Source organism: Hydra vulgaris, chromosome 07, assembly GCF_038396675.1.
Source record: "Hydra vulgaris chromosome 07, alternate assembly HydraT2T_AEP".
Classification (NCBI taxonomy): Eukaryota; Metazoa; Cnidaria; class Hydrozoa; order Anthoathecata; family Hydridae; genus Hydra; species Hydra vulgaris.
Genome location: NC_088926.1, coordinates 18070079 through 18094699, shown reverse-complemented (window position 1 = coordinate 18094699; position 24621 = coordinate 18070079). Strand labels below are relative to the sequence as shown.

Here is a 24621-nt window from a genome sequence, read left to right as displayed (position 1 = left end):
AACAGAAATAAAAACTTATTCAAAAGTTATCCACCCTTGCAATATGAATGAAACAATTTGTTTTTTAGAAAAAGTTACTAATTTTGGAAAATTGAAAGTGTAAAAGAAATTTATGGTGATATGAGATTTTTAAATTTTTCAAAAGAGAGCTATTTCTAAAGAATTTTTTTTTTTTTGTCAACTCACCTCCCCAAGGCCCAGAAGGCCACTTCAGACGGGGAGGCTACTTAATTGTGGTTATAACCCTCTCTCAACTCTATAACTCCGAAACACGAACCTTGACGAACAAGGCCGCTGCGCAGAGAAACAAGTTGAGCGCAGTACTACCAGGGACGTGGTGGGAATCGAACTTGGAACCTCTCCTATATGAAGCGAGCGCTCTACCACTACACCACTACCACAATTAGACATAAATTTGCAGTACTTACTTGATTTTGGAGATATGGCATTTAAAATAAGTGGTGAAGGTCATAGAATGAAATCTTAAACTAAAGATACAAGTACTTCAATTTGGCATACATGTTATGGAATCGTAGAGAGGTGTATTTATTTGCTAATAAACAATTTTGATTTTGTTATGTTTGGAGAGTTTTCAACAGATTACATTGAAAAAGCATTCAGTAAGTTTAGGCAAGATTAAGGTGGAACATACTTTATAACAGTTCAAAATGTTGTTGAAAAGTTAAACATTGAGAAAGCTAAACTGTTATTGCAATTAAAAGTTGATGTTACAGATTATGCTATTGATATCCAGCATTCTTGTCAAAAATGTGGCTATTTTATAAGTGAAGAATCTCGTGACATTATTAATCAATTGCCTGAACTAGAATCATCTTTGTCACTGAGTACAAAAATAGCTTTGTTTTATATTACAGGTTATACTACAAGAAAAGATGTTAGTGAAAATGATTTGTTTAATGATAATGCATTTTATTTTCAGTTATATGGAGACTATACAAAAACTATGGGCCGCAGTGGATTGAATATACCTCTCGATTGCTGTGTGCAGTGGGTATTTTTTTGTTTCATTACTTTTGAAATTGAGAAAAACAAAGTGTGCAGAAAGTCATTGTGTAATACTTTTATGATGATATCTGATATTTATAACTTTAATATGTTAAAGAAACATGGTACAATATTATCAAACATATTTCTTAAAAATTATTGTTTGCTTTTTTCACCAAAGTCCAATAAGGAACCTGCATTAAAGGTTTTAAAGTTATCTGTATAACATTGAAAAATTATTATGTATGTTTTTTTATAACATTATTGATGTATATTTTGATGTTTTTTTCCTTTTTTTTTTTTTGCATTATTTTAAAGTTTGGTCATTTTTTTGTGATTTAGATTTTCTCACTCATTATTCTGAAAAATATTGTATTTTATTACTTTTTTTCAAAATGTTTCATTTAAATTTGATGATATTTAATAAATACCGCAAAAGACATTTTTTGCATTAATACTGTACTAAAAATAATGGATTAGTTCGCAAACTTTTTTAGCCTTTTTTTATATTTTCTGTAACTTTGTCCGCCCCCAGTCAAAAATATGGATTCGCGACGAGAAGACCTGTAGTAAGTATTGCCATGATATAAACCAAATAACAAAACCGGTTTATTTTTCAAACTTAAATGTAAAAAATAATATACCAAATTGATATACAGTAAAAATTTTTTAAATCAAAAATTGTATAGAACAAGGTGAATGATTAGTACAGTATCAAATCATAATGAATACTCAAAAAACTTCTGCCAAATATAATAAATGTTGAAATAAAAATTATATGAAAGCTGCATGAGAAATTAACTTTTAAAGAAAAAAATTTAAACACTACAAATTTTATTTTGGATTCACAATTTTTGTGCATTAACACAGCATGGGTAGCAGCAACAAAATAAAAGAATTCTCACTAAAAGTTGAATTTTTACACTCCTGTCTATGAGATCATGATTCATACCTTTGCTATACCACTCTAATGTGGTAGTGATATTGCAGTGATATAGCAAAATAGTTCAAAGTTTCCTTGATTGGAACAGTAAAGTTTTCTTAAAAAAAATCTTAAAAAGTGATAAAATCAAAGGGTTAAAAAAAGTCTGCAATTTAAAAATAACTAGTTACAATCATAAACTTCAAAAACAATTTTATTTAGTGATTTCTAATCAATAAAATAATAGAACTTCATGCTAGTCAAAGCTTGAGTACTATTCATAAAAAATTTTAATTTTATCCAGACAATTTTATTCTTAATATAAGTCTTTTAAATGTTTAAATTGTCACTTTGATGAAAAGAAATTTAATTGATTTTTCTTGATTTTACTGGGATTTTTCTTAAAATAAGCAAGCTGTTCTGATTAAGGAATCAAAGTGTTCCAATTTAGGAAACTGGTTGCCTTGATTGGAACAAATTGGTGCTTTAACAAAACTGATTTTATTTCTAATAACAGTGCAACTAATTAAAAGTCAAATTGTGGTTAAAAGTTTATTAGAGTTGTCTGTTCGTATTAAACAAATGATAAATGTTTTCATAATTAGGCCATCTTAATTAAAAAATATTTATTCTGTAGGTGCTCTAATTTCAGCAAACCTCCCTAGAAATTATGAAATATCAATTACATGTTGCTTTGATATATATCATTTTGAAACTTTTACTGAACACATGTTGTTTTTATATATATCATTTTGAAAATTGTGTGATTTTTTATCTTCCTTAATATGGTCACCAACACGTTAAGGAAAATATTGAACTGTATGTAACAAACACTGTAATACGGTTTAAAACAAAATTGGGTTTGTTTTTTTTAAGAAGTAAATCTAGGAGTGAATGATATAAATTAGGAGTGAATGATGTTTTTACAAGAAAAAATTTATAATAAATTTTTTTTCTTTTTTTTTACCAATGTAAGGGAAATTTAAAGTATTTACATATACTTAGATCATTAATTGTTTTGGGTTCTTTATGTTTTTGATTTAAATGTTAATCAATACATTTAATCAATACATTTGTCTATAAGTTTAACGGGATATTGATTTAAAAAAAAAATTATTTCAGTGTTTTAAATATTAACATTGTAACCATGCCATGTGTTTCTAATTTTAAATGTGCGACATGCAAAAATATCACCACATTATTATTTATAAATGAAGGCTTATTACTATTGAATTAATTAAGATAATTTTTTCTACATGTCAAAAATAAATTGTCAGGCTAACCTTTCTACACCATCAGATCATAGCATTTATCATAAAATAAAAAATGAAAATTAAAAGTAGCCAATTGGAATAATTTAATAAGATTATACTTAGACATTTAATAATCAATTTACAAATATTTTTGCAACAGCTTATTAAATAGTTTCTTCAGGCGAAACAAATTTTTCACATTAAATGAAACAAGAAAATCATTTTTAAAATTAATTCTTATATCTTTATCATTAAATATTAGAAAATGATGATGAATAAAAAATTGTACTAATAAGTCCAAATCCAGATTCAATATAAAAGAAAAAATTTTTAAAATCCATCCTAATAAATTATATAAAAAGAAAAACAAAAAAACAAACAAAAAGAAACACTTACATATTAGAGCATCACATAACCTATCAAGCTCAGCCTTAGTTTCACTCTCTGTAGGCTCAATCATCAGAGCAGTACTAATAGGCCATGCCATTGTTGGAGAATGAAATCCTATGAAAATACAAAGTAAAATTAACACATTTTAATAGCTAAATAAGTTAATAATAATTTTAGTTAAGTAAATACTTGAATTATTTTAAAAAGAAGAGAAAATTCTACTTCACACACTTAATATTACAAAAACTATTAATAATAACAAAGAGCATTTATTTACCATAATCTTGCAGTCGTTTTGCAATATCAATTACTTCAATATCAGCACTGTGCTTAAATCTTCTGCAATCAACAATGAACTCATGAGCACAATGTCCTTAATTAAAAAAATCAACCCAAGAAAAAAATGTCATTACTAAGTTTATACTTGTTTAATGCTAACTGCACATATAACAAGACAGTTTAAGAAAAAAAATTTTTTTAAAGCTTTACCAGAAAATAAGCAATAAATATAGTTATTTTTTTTTACTTAGCACTATTTAATCAATAACAGAAAAAAAAATTATATCAAAAGTTTACACAGAAATAAAAGCTAACCATGCTTGCCATGGAAGCGTAACTCATAATGATCTTCTAGTCTTTTCATCATGTAGTTAGCATTCAAAATAGCCAACTGAAATTATGATAACAAAAATAATTTATTAAAAAAAACTTATAACAAAAAAATGTAATGTTCATTACAGTCTCACCTTTTTAAAAAAATCAATAAATATACCAATAAATTAGCTTTAAATTTTTATATATGTAAAATATAATATCAATTCATAATTTTTTTTTTACCTGTGTTGCTTTTTTTAATCCATTTGATCCCATCATTTTAATATAAGCCCAAGGAATTGTTAAAATGACTGCTGATCCATATGGTGCAGCTGCCATTGTACCAAAAGGTTTAGCATTTGCAGAATCAGTGCCTACAGGTGGTACTATAGGATGAGTAGGAAGGAATGGAATCAAGTGCTTTTTGCTACAACAAAAAACCCATAAATTTACACAATAATGATTATTAATATAGTGATAATGATAACAGGTAACAGGTAAAAATGTGTACAAATAAAAACGGTGCATTTTCATTAAGTTTAGTTCAACATTGAAAAATAAAATGAAACTCAGTACCAAGTTTTTGTCTATCATGTTTTGTAAAATTTTTGAATTATAAAATTAAATATGAATATTAAATTCTCTCATTTAGAACTAAAATGTTATTTTTGCATGAAAATTTTAGCAATAAAATTTATTAATACCTAATTTTTTGACAGGGATAAAGAAGTGCATAATAAGCTCATGGAGTATATAATTTATTGGTACATTAGATATTAAAGCTTTAGAATACAAATTTCTTCCTCAAATATTAAAATTGATAGATTTTTGTATCACTTAAAATTAATGAAAAGATAAAAAAATTATTAAATTAAATAATTAAAAAAAAAGATTAAAGATTTATTGTTAAATAGATTTATATACTTTTTGTGTTAGGTCAATTTAAAAATATAAAATTTAATTTATTAATAATTTATTACACATGGCTAACAGTTGCTCATGGAAAATGTGCAAAATTTATGATTATAATTTATTTTGAAATTGTAGAAAGTAAATATAAGATAAAACCACTATGGTCTGCTCAGTTACTACCCCTGCTGAAAAGTTTACTTTTAGCGACATTTTACCTTACAGTAAAAAAACCTCATAACAAAATTTTTTTCGAATTCTCCATTCTAATATTCATTATTTACAGTACATTTCTTGTAGTCATAAGCCTATAATTTTTCAATTTTGAAAACATCCCTTCAAATAGCAGGTTGAATCAAAGCCATAAAAGTTTAAAATCTATATGTGAATATAGATTTTAAACTTTTAGCAAGGTAGGGTAAACAAAAACCTTTAAAATAACAAAATGTTTGCAGATAAACATGTTAGGATTGAAAGTAGAAATCTGTATAAATTGTATGATTTCGAATTTACTTTTAACGTAGTTTTTTTTTTTTAATATACTAAAAGATATGACAATATATGAGGCCTACCTTATTGATTATGCAAACAGAATAAACTTAGCCTATTGTCTGTCGCTGGGAAACAGCATTGATTAAATTTATACTAAAATTAAGTTGCAAAATTTAATGCACCTTTTTTTACATTTAACAACTATACTTAACAGCAACAACAACAAAAAACATACACACAAATAGGTCCCATTCCAGGACCACCACCACCGTGAGGTATGCAAAATGTTTTATGCAAGTTTAAATGACACACATCTGCTCCGAAATCGCCGGGACGACACAAACCAACCTAAATCCATCATATTTTATTTTTTTAAACAGATATAAGTTAAATTAAAATTACATTTAAAATTTTTTATGTAAACACACACATGAACACGGTTTACGAACAATAGTGAATAGAACAATAAAGAATTTCTATTAGTCTAAAAGTATAAAAGTTTAACCTGTGCATTCATGTTTGCACCATCAAGATATACTTGACCACCATGCTTATGAACCATCTCACAAATTTCTCTGAAAAATAATATTAATGATTAATTAACAACTTTTCTAAAACATTTAAGGCTAAAACATAAGCTGACTCGATTTGAAAAAAAAATCTTTTCATATCATTTGGAAAAAAAAATCTTGATTTTAAAAATTCTGGATTTGAAAAAAAATAATCTTTTCATATCAAAAAATTTCAAAAAATCTAACTATATTTAAATCAGGAATAGTTTAAATTATATAAATTTTTCACTCTATTTACAGTTTTAAGATTCAATTTATAAAGTTAAAAAACTCAAGAGATAAAGAATCAAAAGCATCCTTAATGGTAATAGCTCTTAAGGATTAGATCTTTCCTTTTTGAGGGGAATTTATAAAAAAAAAAAAATGAATACTTACACAATATCTTCTTCAAAAACACCTGAAGTTGAAGGATATGTTACCATAATGGCACCAAGATTTGATGAATTTTTCTCTACCTGAAAATAAAATTAGCTTTAACTTAGTAAAATAAGTAAAACAATTCTTTACAAAATACAAACCTGTAGACAATGCCATAGTTACAAAACTGTATACAATACCGTAGTTAAATACCTGTTTATGATATGTTAGTTATATATCTAACTTATAAATGAGGTAACAAAATTAACTTTGGTATTCTTAGATGTTTAATATAAAAGATACTTTAAGGGTTAAATATAATTCATGAGATTTATATAAGTTTTTGGGGAGAATTTATATAAGTTTTTGGGGAATAAATTACCTTGCTTTTTAAATCAGTCATGTCAATTCCACCCATCTTATCTGATTCCACTGCTACTATTTTAAAACCAGCCATTGCTGCACTAGCAGGATTTGTTCCATGAGCAGACTTAGGAATAATGCATATCTATAATGTAGAATAAAAAATATTTACATGTTAGCTCTTTCAAAATACACAGCAGAGGCAAAAAACACACAGCAGAAAAAGAAATACATTTCTGTGAGCCTGATTTTTATTTAAAAGATATGCACGTATCACCATGAGACCTGCATACTCTCCTTGTGCACCACTAAAAAAAATGCAAACAACATTATTATTTGAAATGTTAGCATTAAGCCTAAAAGCTTGAGTTTTGCAATTTTTAAAAAACAATAATACCTATTTGGTTGCAAAGATGTTGCATCAAAACCAGTAATTTCAGCAAGATCTTTTTCTAGGTCAGAAAATAGTTGATAGTAGCCAGCTGCTTGATACTTTGGGATAAAAGGATGCAAGTTTGAGAACTTGGGCCATGTTATTGCCTAAATATTTAAATCATGTTTTAATACAATTTTCACATTACTAACTTTTTCTTATAACTTTAAAAACAACTTAACACTACATACTTATAAGTTTAAAAATATTTCATTAATTTAATATAAATTCTACAAATCTAACCATCATCTCAGTTGTGCTGTTTAGTTTCATAGTGCAGGAACCCTAAAATAAATTTATAACGTAAAATTAAAAGAAATGCCAGATAAAGAAAAAAGGATACAAAATTAGTAAAAAATAGTTTACTAAAGGTATCATAGCATGGACAAGTGATAAATCCTTATTTTCTAGCAGCTTCATATATCGCACAATTTTTGATTCACTCTGATAGCTAAAACAAAAGATTTATTTTTTAGCTTAAAAATAGATGCTTTTCGTATAAAATACTTTCTTCCATTTTTATATGGGATATATATAATATTATTAATTTATTAAAAAAATTTTATTAAGGAGAATAATGATCTTTATATAAAAACTTTTAAGGAAAAAAGCTTTTCTAAAACTTGAGTGCTAAATTGTAAGTTGAATTTAGCTGCCAAGTTTGAGCCTCTGTTGCGATGCCACAAAGTTGCATTTCGTTTTTCCTCTTACAAATAGAAACATTTTTTTCAAAAATGTCTTACTTTAGCTTTATTAGTGTTTAAACCTTGTAAATAATAATGATTGGGCAAGCTCTTTTATATTTAAAAGTTTGCACTTTTTTTTTTTTTAATTTTGTATTTTATCTCATTGGAATATCAGAAAGTGTGAGAGTACAGTAATTATGCTTATCACATTGTGAGATTAATATCTTTTTGGATTTCAATTTAATTTTTGTTATTAAAACAACAAAAATTGCAAGCTATTATTATGAAAATTTGAAACAAAAATAAAAAACTGCAGTAATAAAATTCTGAAATATTCTTACCTATTAAAAACTGGGTGTTTCATAAAAGAAGAGGATCGCATGAGATTACAATTAAGAATACTTTGTTGTGGTGGATCACTCATACCCTTAGCAATATCTGCCTAGTAAAATAATGTTAAACACTGTTTACAAACTGTAAATCTAAATCCATGTATATGCAGATTGAACTTGTCAAAGTAAAAATAAACAAGCTTACAATACATTAAAAAACTTAGCAATTTAAGATTTGTTGTTGTCTACATACAAGTAAAGTAGTATGAAACATAGCAGTTGAAATAAAAGTAACCTGCTCATAACCTAACTATTAAAATGATTAAAATAACTAAAAAATTGTTTAGTATTATTTATATAATTACATATTAATTTAGTAACAATTACAGGATAATATGGATATCTGTGGTGAACTTAGTGCTTTAATGTTTATTTCAGTATATTTAAGCTACTCAAAATTAGTTGAAATTAGTCGAATATTATTACTAAATAAATATTATTAAATAAATATTACTACTAAAGTAAACTTTATTATAGTAAACATATTTGTATAAAAAAACTATATAAAGTTATATCCTATAAATAAAATAAAACAATGGCATCTAAATATTTATTTAAGGAACCATATAATGTTATTTCCCAATGCTTGATTTTACAACTGCGTATTTTTATAAGACTGTTAAGTTTATATCTGAGTATTTTTTAGAATGCTGAATGACGAACACTCCCTACAAGTTAATACTGGGTGACTTGAACTACAAACTATATAAAAGCTAATAACAGCTGAATAAAATATAAACAACTATTTACATATTAACTATATATTAAATTATTTTTGCTTTTTCTGAATAAAGAAAACTCAAGGCAATAAATTTTTTTTAGGTGATAATTTAATTGGTAATGTTGAAACATGAAATAAACATATAGCCAATGAAATAACAAAAAACATATGTGTTTTTATGAGCACTAAAAATTATAGTTATAATACAAGATCAATGTAATTGTAGCGCATTTTAGCTTAAATGAATTTAAGCAAGAAATTGTGTACCTAGTAGCATTGACTTAACTTAGAATTCTAATTATGTGTAGAATATATTATAGAATTCTAAGCGTCTGATTATATGTCTAACTTAAAAGTTAGACATATAATTAGAAAAGTAGAAAGCTGTCAGGAGAAAAAAATAACTTAATAAAAAAAAAAAAAAATTTTTATTAAGTTATTTTAATCTCTATTCTTTTTTATTGATTATTTATTATGAAGTCAACCATAATAAAAAATACATTTTTTATTATGGTTGACTTCATAATAAATAATCAATAAAAAAGAATATAGAACACAATTATTAAACAAAAAATATTCATTAATAAACATATAAATGCTCAAATCAACAAACATCATACAAGTGAATACTTATTTATGTTTAATAAAAACCTTTTTATAACTCAAATTAATATGCAAGTGTTTAGATAAAATCTCTTTGTGTTTTATTTTTTATCAAATAGTAAAACAAAAGTACTTACTGACTTTTCACTGGCATTAAATATCCAGAGTAAATCGTCTAAGTCTTTTTCTCTGATAGTTTCATCCATAGATATCCCAAGCTATGCATAAAAAAAAAAATTTTTCATGAAAATTGGTGGATATTTAAAATTTTGGGTGTAGATTCTTAAGGTCCAAATTCAAGGGAAAATATAATACTCAGGTATTTATCTTTTTAGAGATGATATGTGAAGAGGAAAAAAAATACTTGGAATTGTGGATCCGAAAAATAATAACTACTATATGCATGTGCGTGTACATGTGTGTGCGTGTACATGCATGTGCGTAGTTAATGAAGTCAATTTTTTTTACCAAATAGTTAAATATAGTTTAAAATAAACTACAAAAATATTTTTTAATTCTAAAATTGAAACATTTTTAGTGAAAAAACTTTGTTTAAAATAAAGCAACAACCAATTTCACTGGTTAACACACACCTGTGTGAGTGTAAATGCGTGTGTATTTTTATTCATTAAAAAAACCAGTTTTTTTAATGAATAAAAATAATTTTAAAAAACCCAGTTTTTTAAATGATTTAAGCTTGGTTTTTAATCTATTGAAAAATCTCAAAAAGTAATCATTTTCAGAGGTTGAGATTAGCATTTTTGGAATGTAATATATAAGTGTTCATGTTAAGTTAGACTGGTACTTTTTAAAAAAACTATTGTTTAAATTTAGGTTGAGAAAAATTAGAGTACTAAATTTTCTAATACTCTACTGATATTTTTCAGATAAATTTCAAAAATAACAAATTTAGTTTTTCCTATAGTTTTCTAAATTTAAAATTTATAATACTTGTATTACATTTACTTATTACATTTATCGTTATATAAGGTTATCTTATTATTATATCGTTATATCAGGTTATGTTATTATGTTATTATCAGGTTATCATTATCAGGTTATCATTATCAGGTTATCACTATCAGGTTATCACTATCAAGGTTATCACTATTAAGGTTATCACTATCAAGGTTATCACTATCAAGGTTATCACTATCAAGGTTTTCACTATCAAGGCTATCATTACCAGGTTATCACTACCAGGGTATCACTATCAAGTTGTAACTTTTTTTCAAATCTTAATTATAATGATGTTAACATCAAAATAAACTTAAGAAAGTATTACTATACAAAAATATAAACTTACAGATGTGCCATCATTAAAAACTCTTAAATTGATTTCTTTTTCATCAGCTCGTTTTAGAATATTTGGTATGTCCCTGATATTGATGATCTGAAAAATAAAATTTGTATTATAAACTGGGATCAAAAGCTGAGTCAAAGTATTCACTTAACGACAAAACTAGACTAAAGCACTTTTATATATAGAATTTAAAAAAATAAAAAATAGTTAAAAACTACAAAAAAAAATTGTAATTATATTGAATACAAAATGTAATTATATTAAATACTTCTGACTAAAAGAAGTGTTTAGTTAAAATTAAAATTAAAAAAATAATACCATATGAAATTAAGAACTAGTAGAGATAGTGAAAATCCAAGTAATCAACTTGCCAACTTCATTTCCAATCAATATAGATAACTGGTCTTGATTACTACTTGATTTGTGTCTTGATTACTACTTGATTTGTGTCTTAATTACTACTTGATTTGTATCATGCCACTTGAGTTAAATTAGTCCTCGTACTCTTACATTAGATATTTCTAAACCATTTTTATTTCTCATTTCTACTTATTCTACTCTATTCATTCAAAACTAACACTCATATGTAAATGAGCTAAATTTCTCTACAAAAATATGCAATTTATTTTGTTATGAACTTGGTTGTGGTTACAAATGGAATCATATTCTTCTCCATAGTTTGCTACTTTTTGCACCACTGCCATCAAACCATATTCTTCATCATTGATTGGATTACATTATATGGATTCAATATATTTATAATACTAATAGCAAGGTGTATTTATTATCTTGAATCTAGCAATTTCGGATAATCAAATTTAAATCTTCCAAGTGATTTACTCATTATAAGAGTTATTATTAATGTTGATTTTGTTATCTCTGATATCTAAAAAGTGTCTTCTAAATATGATCTCCTCATCATAAGGCTTATTTATAAAAAAGGTTTTTCTCTCTAATCTCTCACACCATTCTTCTCCTTTTTGAGCCATTTTAACTTTATGTCATGGCGGAACCCTATATTTTACCTATGTGGGTTAATTTCACCGATGGACATATTTGACACAACCTGATGACACAATGAACATGTATTTCAGAATATAGAAAAAATTTTAAATCGATTATTCCTGAATCTTTTAATAGTAACATACTCAGTGAATGAATTTATCTAGATCTTCTACACTTTATCTATTTATATATCTTAGAAATCATAAACCAAGTCATGCATCAAATCTATATACCAGATCTCCATGCAATGGTAGTTATTATAAGCATGAAATTAATTCACTCTTTTTTCCACAGACTTATGAGTTGTTAAAAATGTTTTTTCTAAATTCAATTGTTAATTTTTGTTGCATTATCTTTTGGACTCTTTTAAAATTAAATTAACATAAGATCGCTTTTAAAATTAAATTAACATAAAGATGTTCTGTGTAATATGACTAACAATTTCATGTTATATAAAAAATTGTACATGATGTACACCTATTATTCTTTTTCAATCTTGATGTCCTCTACAAAACAAAACAAAATCTGAATATAAATCTTCATCTGATGACATAGACAGTGAATTATATAATCAAGATAAAACTGATGAACTTAAAATTGACAATGAAGACAGAAATGAGTCAGAAATGGTAGATAACTTATATAACTTAAACCAAAAGGTAAGAACTTTTGTGAAATTCATTTCGTGAATATTAAGTTTCAAAAATCATTAACAAATAGCGATATTTTGCATAAACATCTAACAACTTGATGAAAAAATTCAGCTTAACATTATGACACAGTGTAACAACCCATTCTTTTGCTGCAACAATTAATCAAACTATAGAAACAGTGTAAAAAATGTTGATCTATGTCAACTTAACTAAATCATTAGAATAGCTTGAATGAGAGTGTTTAACAAAGTTGTTAATTTTGATAAAGCACTTGTAACTATGAAATGAGCATATATATGACTTTTTTGACTCGATGTATTGCTTCTCACATCTGACACAACAATGTCTCATATGATCAAAATCTTATGGAGCAGTGACTTAGCTAAGCAAATAAAAGAATGTCTATTCTGTCTAACAATAACAGAATAGAGATTGGTAAACTGAAGACACTTGTTTATCAGTATCTACATAATTCCTTAACTTATTTGTTCAGTATCTATATAATGTCTTAACTTGTTTGCTCAGTATCTATATAAAGACAAACAAAACTATACATAACTTAATTTGGATTAGCTGTTAAATTCTGTAAGCAAGAACAAAATTACAATCATCACTTTGATTGATTTTTTGATGAAAATGAAAAAAACAAGCAGACAAACGAAAGATCTTTTTTAGCAAAGTTGAAAATTTCATCTTTTTTTTTTTATTCTTTTTAATTTTGAAATATTTTTAGAGATAACATTAAATAACACAGCAAGCACTACTAGAACCAGCATACCTTAATTGTGTCAAAAAATTGTCCTGGAGCAAGTGTGTATCCAGCCTTTTTCAAACCTAAGACAAGTAAAAATAAAATTCAAGTCTATTTTAATAATTACAAAAAAAAATCAACAATAAAAATGCTTGAAATACCTTCAGCCAAAATTAAAGCTGCATTATGAACTCGTTTAGCAATTTTTTCCAAGCCACTTGGACCATGATATATGGCAAACATAACAGACATGTTGGCAAGAAGAGCTTGAGCTGTGCAAATATTACTAGTTGCTTTGTCACGTCGGATGTGTTGCTCTCGTGTTTGTAGTGCAAGGCGATAACATGGATTTCCATGAGAATCCCTTTTAAAACAGTTTTTTAAAAATCTTTTATATATATATTTATATCAGCACTCAGAATTAGGGTTGGCATTCAAAAAATGCCAACCCTAATTCCGAGTAAATATTAAATTAGCATTTTCACCCTTTAAAATTAATGCAAATTTTTCATCAAAAGATAAAACTCCTTGAAATCTTTTCTCAAATGTCATTTATAAATTTGTGTGTAAAAGCTGTAATACTTGTTATGTGGGTCAAACCACTCAACATTTGAGTAAAAGAACTGAGGAACATTTAAGATTACAAAAAACTTCTCATATAAATCAATATATTTATTCAATAACTAGTTGCTTTAATGTAGTCAATAAATAAAGACTTTTTTTCAGTATTAGACTGCGCCCAAACTTTGCATCAGTTAAAAATCAAAGAAGCATTATGTGGGAAAAACCTGATCTTAATAAACAGGTTTTTAATTTCACGGTATTACTCCAGCTCTTGATTAACAAATAATATTAATTTTATTTTCTTGATTAACAAATAAAATTAATGTTTGTTTTTACTATATATTAAATAGTTTTTATATTTAACAGTTTTATACTTGAAAATGATTATTGTATAATCAAAACATGCTGTTGAAACTGAAAAAAATTTTTATATTTATCAGACTTATTACAAAATTTATGCTATTACAACAAATTTAATATATATTATTGCACATTTGGCTAAACAGTGAGATCAATCTGAAATATATATATATATATATATATATATATATATATATATATATATATATATATATATATATATATATATTTATACATATATGTATGCATATATATATATATATTTATACATATATGTATGCATATATATATATATATATATTATAATAAAATTATATATATATATACATATATATATACATATATATATATATATATATATATATATATATATATATATATATATATATATTGCACATTTAGCTACACAATATGACATCAATCTGAAACAGTAGCTATGAGAGCTTCAATACTTATAAAGGTAGAATATTCAAGGGAGTGCCACCATACCGAAAAAGTATATGGGTTGGAGCAGCAATTGTTTTTTTCTTCTTTTTTCCGGAACGGATTTAAACCAGCAAAAAATTAGGTAAATGTAAATCTGGGGAGGCTGAATAAGTGTAAATTTCATAAGTGCAAACCAGTTGCAAAAACTGGCATAAGTGTGCCAAAAGAATTTGCAAACATAGTCATAAGTGCAAACTGGCATAAGTGCGAAGCAGTTGCAAAAACTGGCATAAGTGCGAACTGGCATAAATGCATTTTTGGCATAAATGCACCAAAAGCAACATTGACATAAGCGCGCACTTATGCTAATTTGCACTTATGCAAACTGGCATAAGAGTAAATAAGCATAAGTGCGCCAATAAAAAAGAAACAGTTTCAGCTTATCGATAAAAAGCCAGATCATAGCAAGTGTTACTGACGAAGCATCCATAGTGAAAAATTGTAGACAGCTAAGTGGTATTGAACATTAGCTGTGTTTTTCCCATGGAGTTCATTTAGCAGTATGTAATGTTCTTTACAAAAAAACAAATCTGCTTTAATCTGTGCAGCAGAGAATTGAATAACACTGAAAAATCAATTAAACTGGCTTACTAAAATTTTTAAATAAATCCTGAAATGATAAATTCAAATAAATATCTTGAGCAAAATTTTAAAGCTTTTTAAATACTTTGTGATATAAAGATAAATAGTTAGTTAAGAGAACCTTTTAAAAAATTTCAAAAATAATTTGCTTAAGTAAATAATTTCTTCAAGGTACAATCAACAAGATTGTTGATTGTACCTTGAAGAAACTATTTACTTTAACAACTGATTTTAACAAACTTCTTCTTACTTTCATAGCAGCCTATTTCATACTACCATTATGATACACATTATGCAACTTATTGTTGACAACTAATTGATAATTCATAGTGGGTAACTTTTGATAATTCATAGTGGGTGGCATGTTCATAATATTTAAAAACTGTATCACAAATTCTCTGCCACAACCAATTTTGTAAAAAGTCATAAGACTGTGTCAGAATCTAATGACGTTTAACTCCAGATGTTTTATGGTTTACTTCAAGAGATGCAAAAAACCTTTAGAAATACCACAATAGTACATTTAGTCTTACAAAAAGTCCACAAAAGTACATTTAGTCTTAGATAAAAAAAAATCAGCAAAATATTTTGCTAATTATTCAAAATATCTACCAATAAAAATCAGATTATTCAAAATAATTATACTAATGGCATCATACTGAAGTAGGGAGCTGCAGTGGCTTCAGTACATATATCGAATGATTAAGTAATGTTGAAAAAAGTACTTAATCATTAATCAAGACTAAAAAATAGGTAGACTACTAGTCTACTTTGTTAACAAAAAAAAATTTTATAATCAAAGTTAAATACACAAAAAGCACAATTTGCTTACTTTGATATTCCCACAACTCTTCCTGGTAACATTCTTTTGAACTTATCTGTTACTGCAAAAAATGCAGCATGAGGACCACCGTACCCTAAAATGATTTAAATATGCATTTATACAATCATAATTAGTACAAATAAAAAGAAAATAACTGATGCTTATTATGAATTTTCTTATCATATGTAAAAATTTTTTGGGGATGAGTTTGATTTATAAAATTTTGCGTTAAAAATACTAAAAATTCTTTTATAATATTCTCTTGCAAATAACAGAACAAAATAAGCTAAATATAACAGATCAATCAACTAACAAATAACAGAACAAAATAAACTAAATATAACAGATCAATTAACTAACAGAACAAAATAAACTAAATATAACATATCAATTAACTAACAGAACAAAATAAACTAAATATAACAGATCAATCAACTAACAAATAACAGAACAAAATAAACTAAATATAACAGATCAATCAACTTACAAATAACAGATCAATAAACTAAATAAATAACAGATCAATAAACTAAATGAATAACAGATCAATCAAATATATAAATTATATAATAAAATATAACTAAATAGAGATTATATTATAATATTATCTTAACAAAACAAATTAACAAAATTCATTTTATTAAAAAAATGCTAATAAACTGCTTTTATTTGAAATATGAAAGAGCTCACCAAGTGGCACACCAAACCGTTGACTACTTCCTAGTGCAACATCACAACCAAACTCTCCAGGTGGTTTTAACATAGTCAATGCAAGCAAGTCAGTTGCACAGCACGCTAATGCCTAAAAAACATTAAAAAAATAAACTAAATATCAAATATAATAAATATTTTTATATAAATTAAAATTTACCTTTCCCTCATGAGCCTTCTTTACTAATTGCTCAAAGGAATTGATTTTTCCGTTTGTATCAGGGTACTGGAAAAGAACACCAGCAATGTCTTCTTTTGAAAAGTCAAAGTTTTCATAATTACCAACAATTATTTGCATTCCATCACCAATCGTGCTAGTTTAAAAAATATAGACAGTTTAATAAATATAAATAAATTTAAAATTTTGAAAATAGTAATCATATTATATTCAAGACTTCTTAAAAAAAATCAATATTGTTTTTAAAACTTTTATTTAAATTCACTTAAATTTGAGACTCAAGTTGATTTACTTCTAAAAAAATTGCTTTTTTGATAATAATAGGTCCAAACCAAATAATTGGGAGCTTGGAGAGACCCAGGGTTCCTTAAAACCCTAAAACAATTTGGTATTGGCCATAAAGCAATTATCAAAACTTGGTAAAAATTATATTTTTTTGTTTAACTTTTCATAAAACATCACTTTGAAATAGCCATAGTACATAAATCAACTAAAGATTTGAGTTTGGGCAGCTACATCACATATATAAAAGATATCTTTTTTGGCAAATTTTTGTTTGTTTTTCATCATTATTAAAGGAAGAGAAATTTGCTAAGAATCTTACAAGATTTTTAGCAAATTTTTCTTTTTGAAATTTTAAGAAAATAAAAAAGTTCTTGTCTGATCAAAACTTTTGTTTTGTGATGGGTTTTCAAAAAATCAACCATATTTCCTTTGCATATGGTTCATGTTGACATTATTTGCTGAATAGATTCTTAGTCAAAAACAGTTTTGTTCTGGCTAAAATCTAATAAGTGAGTTTCTAATTAGGATAGCAGTTAACATCTACTATGTAGAGTTTGATTGGTAATCAAATTTCATTAAATTTAATTTATTTATAGCATTTAATTTATCTTAGTCTATTTGAATTAGTAGTTAATTCTGCTGGCTATCAGCATTTTTGATAAGTGATCTGTATTATTTTTGTTCAGACAAGAACAAAATTAATACAGATCACTTATCAAAAATGCTGATAGCCAGCAGAATTAACTACTAATTCAAATAGACTAAGATAAATTAAATGCTATAAATAAATTAAATTTAATGAAATTTGATTACCAATCAAACTCTACATAGTAGATGTTAACTGCTATCCTAATTAGAAACTCACTTATTAGATTTTAGCCAGAACAAAACTGTTTTTGACTAAGAATCTATTCAGCAAATAATGTCAACATGAACCATATGCAAAGGAAATATGGTTGATTTTTTGAAAACCCATCACAAATTAGAAAAAGAGACAAAGAAAAAACATTTTAAATATTCTGGTTCTCTAATTAAAAGTTAATTCAGCTGTTTCAACAGAAAATACAAATTAAAAAGAACTAACTTCAAATCCAAATAAACTATTACGTACTTTCCTTAATGAAAGGTCTCAGTTGCTATTGTAAAGTTATTGAAAACATACAAAAGACGGGCAACCTTTTACAAAAAATTGTAAACAAAACTAACCTAGCTCGTGTTTGTACAACTGCAATTGTCTGTGGATGGCAATTTTCATCGACATAAAACTTCTTCTTTTTAGTGTGCCTAAAAAAATTGTTTCCAAACATTTGTAAAGTATATAAAGACATTAATATAAAAAAATCTATTTATATTTATATGCAATATTTTTATTTATAAATATTGCATATATTTATAAGCAAATCAAAAACAAAACAGCTAATATATTAAAATTGATAAAAACCTTAAAAATAAAAGTTTACTAAGATTGATTACACTTTGTAAAGTTAAATTTAAAAAAATTATTATTCTACCTAAAAGCTAGACCTAAAGCTTCCGCTGCAGCAGTGCCCTCGTCTAAAAGCGACGAATTAGAAAATTCAAGACCTGTTAAATCACTAATCATTGTTTGAAAATTAAGCAAGGATTCTAGACGCCCCTGTGATATTTCTGGTTGATAAGGAGTGTATTGTGTTGTCCTAAAAACAAAAAATATTTGTTGACAAAACATTAAGCTATTTAAAAATTCTAAAAAAAAAAAAAATTAATACAGTAAGAAATTAAAGCCTTATATATCTTGAATTACAGTAATGAAAATAATACTTATAATTATATAAGAGTTGTTTTCCAAAAATTTATTGTTTCTTGCTTTATTGTTCGAGTTTAATGCTGTTCTGCTCGCCTATAATTTACATTTAAAACGCAATCTTTTTTTAAATTATTTGTACATTCTTGTAAGAAATAATAATTAAAAATCTAATTTTAAAGTTGGCAATGGGGATTATACTCTAAAAACTTTAATGAACTCTTTATCCTGTTCCATTATTTCTTATTTGTTCATTGCACCGAAATAAAAAAATATATATTACAGGGCTCGAATTAACATAAAAAAATCTAATCGCGATTTTTTTGTTGCTCATAACCCCACCTCCACTCCCGCCGGAGGGGAGGGGGCATTATTTATTTTAACTTATTTATAATAACATATATAATAAGTCTCATTTTTGCATAAGATGTCATAACATTTACGTTCAGCGGTTGTAAAGTAGCTTTAGTTATAATTTACATTATTACTATTATTATATTGCATTAAATCTAACGGCTGTATTTTTGTAAAATCAATGAACTTGATATAATCTTCTTTTAATTAATTATTTCATTTTCTATTTTATTTACATATTTTAAACTGTTTAAAACAACTAGAATATTTAATTTTCTATAAATTTTTAACAGTAAAATTATTTAAAACTCTAACAAAACAATCTATAAATTTAAAACAGTTATAAAAAACTATTAAAAATGACGAAAACATCATCGTGATAAAATGTTAAAACTTAACATTTTCACGAAAACCTGCACAATCACAAACAAGAATAATTAAATTCTTATTAAGTAAGTTTTCTTATCTAAGTAACCTTATCAAATTCCCATGATATTTCTATCTATTGCTTTTTCATTCAATGTGTTTTTTTAATAAAAGTTAGCTCTCACTTTTTTCATTCAATAAAATAAAGCGAAAGAAAAAAATGTGTCTAAATAATAGAATCTTTTACGATCTAATACTTTTTTTGATTTATGATTTAAGTTTTGCCAAGTAAGACGCAATATTAAACTTTTTCCGTAACAAGTCAGCGTCTTTTACGGACATTTTACGTAAACCACACCCGATTGGAGTATTATGAATAACATGATTGGATAATGAAACTGAACCTAATGTTGTTTGTTGATGAATTTGCGTGGCCTCTTTATGTTGCGCACTGCTTAAGTGCGATCCCAGTGAATCTTTTTTATTGATATTGTTCCTGGTTTGATTGATGGAAAACAATTTTGTTTGACTTATCCGTTTTTCAAATTGTTTACATAAACTGCATCTTAATCTTATAACTTCATTTCCATTTAAACCATATTCTAACTCGCAATTAAAATGTTTTTCCCACTTTTTAACTGTAGGTAATCTGCATCTGTGGTCCTTATTTGCATCCATTTATTGCTATTTAAAATTAGCAAGTGTACTAACAAACTTTATAGTTTTTTTTTAATAACTATTTAGAGTCTATATTGCCTTCCACTATTCTTTGCAAAATAAACTTATAAAAATATCATTAAATTTGTTCATAAGCTATAATATATATAAATTAAATTAAATTTGTTCATGAGCTAAATCGGAATAAAGCCCTTGAGAATTCGAGTTAAGAAAGTGACTTTTCAATCAATTAACTTTTATTTCTTTTTTCAATCAAAATCTTTTATTTCTTGATTCGAATAGGTATTTAATAGTTTGTTTTTTATAAATTTTTCTTTCCTTAAACAACCGGTCTTTTTCCTGCATTTGAACATTTTTGCTAATTGATTTTCTAAATCTTTTATTTTTCTTTCTTTTACTTTATTTTAGAAGTCACTGCAGTTTTATAGTGTAAAAGAACACTTCTAAAATAAAAAAAGAAAGATCGCAAAAAAAAAAATTTTAAGAAAAAACTAATCGCGAAGGTGCAAAAAGTAATCGCGATTCGCGATCGCAATACGCATAATTCAAGCCCTGTATTATACAATATATTATTTATGCAACTATTTATCTATTAAACTAAATTATTTTGTGCTATTGTATTGAATCATCAAATATATAAAAAATTTTCTGGTTTCTGTAAATATTTTTAATATTACCTATTAATGTTTCATTGTTAAAAGTAGTTTTAAAATTTAGATTTGATTTTGAGTAAAGTAAATTATTCATTTAAGTTAAACAATATTTTACTAAATAACTTTTCAAAATAAACTATTATTAGTCACAAATCAAATTTTCAGACTCCTACTACACCAGTACTTCCATAATACTAAAAGAAAATCAAAACTACTAGAAGATAAACTTAAGTGGTTGGGAGCTAACCAGTGAAAATAGAAATCAGTTAAGAAAGAGCTTTCTCAACAATTTTGCAAATTTATTTCTTAACATACCCGACTGATTAAAATTAATTTTTTACTGATTAAAAGTCAGAATTTTTAAAAACAATATATAACAAGATGTGTTATAAACAAAAATTTAATAGGGACAACCATTTTGAAATTTAAAAATATTTTCATGAAAACCTTAATGATTCTTATATTTATAAATTGGAAATAAAAACTGATTATTAAAAGCTATATACCATCCAGGGTTTTCTAGAATATTTCTGAGAATTGTTGTAGGGACATTTGTGTTGTAGTATCCCATACCAATATAGGAACGCCATACCATGTTTTGACGACCATATTGGCGCAAATGAGCAAGGCATTCAGCCTCAGCTAAAAATTAAAAAACAATATTTTCAAATCAAAAACTTGATCTTTTGACCTAATTGATAAAAGGATTGATTGAAATAATATAAAAGACAAAGTAAGCAAAAATCTATAATAAATTATTATTTGAATTTAAGCTAACTTAAATGTTAAAATTTTTTGCATTAAGCTACTTAACTACACAATAGGACTTGATGCTAACATGTTACTTATAATAAAAATTGCTAAGATAAATACAATTTATAATATTATGAATATGTACAAAAATAAAAATAAATACTAGAACTATATGAATAAAAATCTTTTTTTTTCAATTACCCTAACTCAATTATCACAACATTGCTACAGTAATAAGTATAACTGCAAAAAAAAAAGTTAGATAATAAAAAAAAAAAAACATACAGATAAGCGTAGCTAAAATAAATAGCTAAAGCAAGAAATACTGCAGCAAAATACTGCAGTAATTACAAAAAATTTATTTTAACTTTTCAATAATTTTGTCTAATGTTTAATTTTGCCTTAATGTTTAATCTAATAATTGCTAATGTCATATTTGTAAAATATAGCATCCATGGAACAGCAATTCCTAGACTGTAGTGGCTTTAGAACTAAAAGGTCTGTGGTTAAATAGATTTATGATAAGATTGTCTTTCAGTCTTTAAATTACATTTACAACAATGGTTATTTTTAAGAAGTTCAATAGTGGTTAGAGTTCAAATTTTGTTGGCATAGTAGCACCCGTGGCACAGTCCTTTAGCAGCTGTGATGTAGTAGCAATTGCTTATTATATTATTATTATTAACTTCATTTTATTGTAGAATATTGCATTAAGATCACAAATTTTCACATTTCTAAAATAATGACATCAGAACAAGAAGGTAATAGAAATAGAATTTACACATTTTATTTAAAATAGAAAATATACTAGGACAAATCATCTCGACATAAACCAGCATACTAAAATAAAAATCTAATTATAAAAGAGCTAATAAAATAAAAAAGATACAAATGCAAATTAATGAACTGCTGGTCATTATTTTGCATTGGTATCTTTTTTCGCAAGAAAGAATTTGCTAAGGATGCAATTGATTCTCATTTCTCATCTTGGTAAAATATAGAAAACTACAAAATTCATTAAAAAACGCTTATCTAGTTGTTTATTTCTAATAAAGGTATTTCAAAAACAGACTTTGTACCCAATGGTCTTGAAGATAACCAAATTCTTCAAATCAAGAAACGACTAGTATCTTTTATTAAAGAATATCATAATGATGACCAATACTTATTTTGGTCTGACCTGGCTTCATTGTGTTATGCCAAAACAATGACAGATTTAAATTAGGAAAAACTGAATTTTTTTAAAAATTTTTTTGTCCCTTTACAGCAACCTAAAGTTTGTTAGATTTTGACAGAATAATGAGGGTGGAAAAATGCAGGATATGTGTCTGTTTACTATTACCCTTATAAGGTGCTTGTAGTAATTTTGGGAGCTAAAATTTGGTACTAAAGGAGTTTAAAACCTGTTTAATCTGAAAATTATAGATTTGTATCTCTCAATACAACAAAATACAGTCTATTTTAAGATCTACAAAACGCCTTAACTAATGACAATAAAAAAGAGCAATGGCAACTTTAGTTATAAAAAAAATCTGACTGATAGAAAAAACTTTTGATTTTAATTTTCTTAAAGATTAGACATATATCTACTTTACGAACGAATTTTATTTTGGCCTTATATTTTGCTGATAGAAAAAACTTTTGATTTTAATTTTCTTAAAAATTAGACATATATCTACTTTACGAACCAATTTTATTTTGGCCTTATATTTTGCTGAGGAGTTACTGATGCTTTAGTTTTTCAATTTTTCTGAAGAAATTTAAAAAAATATAAGTTAAAAATAAAAAAAAAAGTTAGCAAATTCATATATTGAACTAAATACAGTTATATTTGTTATTAATCTATTTTTGAGTCAGTTATTTAAAAAAAGCCAGTATGTTTGTTATATGATTTAAATTTTTACAAAGTTATCACCAAGTATTGTTAAATATTTTGTAAATTTATAAATTTGTTACTTGTTATTTTCATTACATAATAGTTATGTCATTTGCATTGTTTTTATTACATAATAGTTATGTCATTAAATTAAACAATATTATGTAATCTTTTTTTTTATTGATTGTTTTATTGTAATAAAATATTATTATCTCATCAATAAAATAAGTAACAAAATGACAAGTGTACATAATAATATCCAATGAATATAACCTTGTTAAATTATATAACTAAATATAATTATACTTAGTTATAATCTACTTTCACCCTAATTTTTGGTAGATAATTAGTAGAGAATTGACAAAAATTAGTAGATAATTAAACATTTAAAATATCTCTATTAAAACTAATAGCTATTTATTCAAGCAATATGTTCTTTGTAAATATAACTTTATTGTTATTTTAAACATTGTTTATGTTCAAGTGAGCTTGCTCATTAGAAATATTGTATTTAAGATTTCTTTAATTTAAGTGTTTAGATTATAATACCTCGTTATAGTTTTATATGGATAACAAAATCAATTGTTTGTTTTTAAATGATTATGAAGCTTGTTATAAACAATCATATATCCAAGTAAGAAATCTGATTAAAAATATTGACAGGAATGATCATAAATGACTTGTAAAACAAACAAACTTGAAAGAAGAACAAATTACTAGTATATGTACAAATCATCGTGATATGTTAATAGTGAGATATGAGAG

At 25.5% G+C, this 24621-nt stretch overlaps 1 protein-coding gene across 3 annotated transcripts in view; it reads right to left on the bottom strand.

Moving 5' to 3' along the window:
- The window catches only part of LOC100209748 (glycine dehydrogenase (decarboxylating), mitochondrial), a 47046-nt gene that overhangs the window by 2556 nt on the left and 19869 nt on the right, over positions 1 to 24621 (bottom strand). For all 3 annotated transcript variants that reach the window (XM_065801255.1, XM_065801254.1, XM_065801253.1), the window contains exons 3-25: positions 21734 to 21869; positions 18905 to 19069; positions 18600 to 18677; positions 17091 to 17244; positions 16910 to 17021; positions 16229 to 16313; positions 13566 to 13768; positions 13432 to 13487; positions 10999 to 11085; positions 9830 to 9910; positions 8318 to 8418; positions 7657 to 7741; positions 7534 to 7575; positions 7255 to 7397; positions 7090 to 7165; positions 6877 to 7002; positions 6513 to 6592; positions 6071 to 6140; positions 5801 to 5913; positions 4408 to 4591; positions 4165 to 4240; positions 3848 to 3943; positions 3577 to 3684 (exon numbers count right to left, since the gene is read on the bottom strand). In XM_065801255.1, coding sequence (XP_065657327.1) covers positions 3577 to 3684; positions 3848 to 3943; positions 4165 to 4240; positions 4408 to 4591; positions 5801 to 5913; positions 6071 to 6140; positions 6513 to 6592; positions 6877 to 7002; positions 7090 to 7165; positions 7255 to 7397; positions 7534 to 7575; positions 7657 to 7741; positions 8318 to 8418; positions 9830 to 9910; positions 10999 to 11085; positions 13432 to 13487; positions 13566 to 13768; positions 16229 to 16313; positions 16910 to 17021; positions 17091 to 17244; positions 18600 to 18677; positions 18905 to 19069; positions 21734 to 21869 — 2457 coding nt within the window. The remainder of the gene's footprint in view (positions 1 to 3576; positions 3685 to 3847; positions 3944 to 4164; positions 4241 to 4407; positions 4592 to 5800; positions 5914 to 6070; positions 6141 to 6512; positions 6593 to 6876; positions 7003 to 7089; positions 7166 to 7254; positions 7398 to 7533; positions 7576 to 7656; positions 7742 to 8317; positions 8419 to 9829; positions 9911 to 10998; positions 11086 to 13431; positions 13488 to 13565; positions 13769 to 16228; positions 16314 to 16909; positions 17022 to 17090; positions 17245 to 18599; positions 18678 to 18904; positions 19070 to 21733; positions 21870 to 24621) is intronic.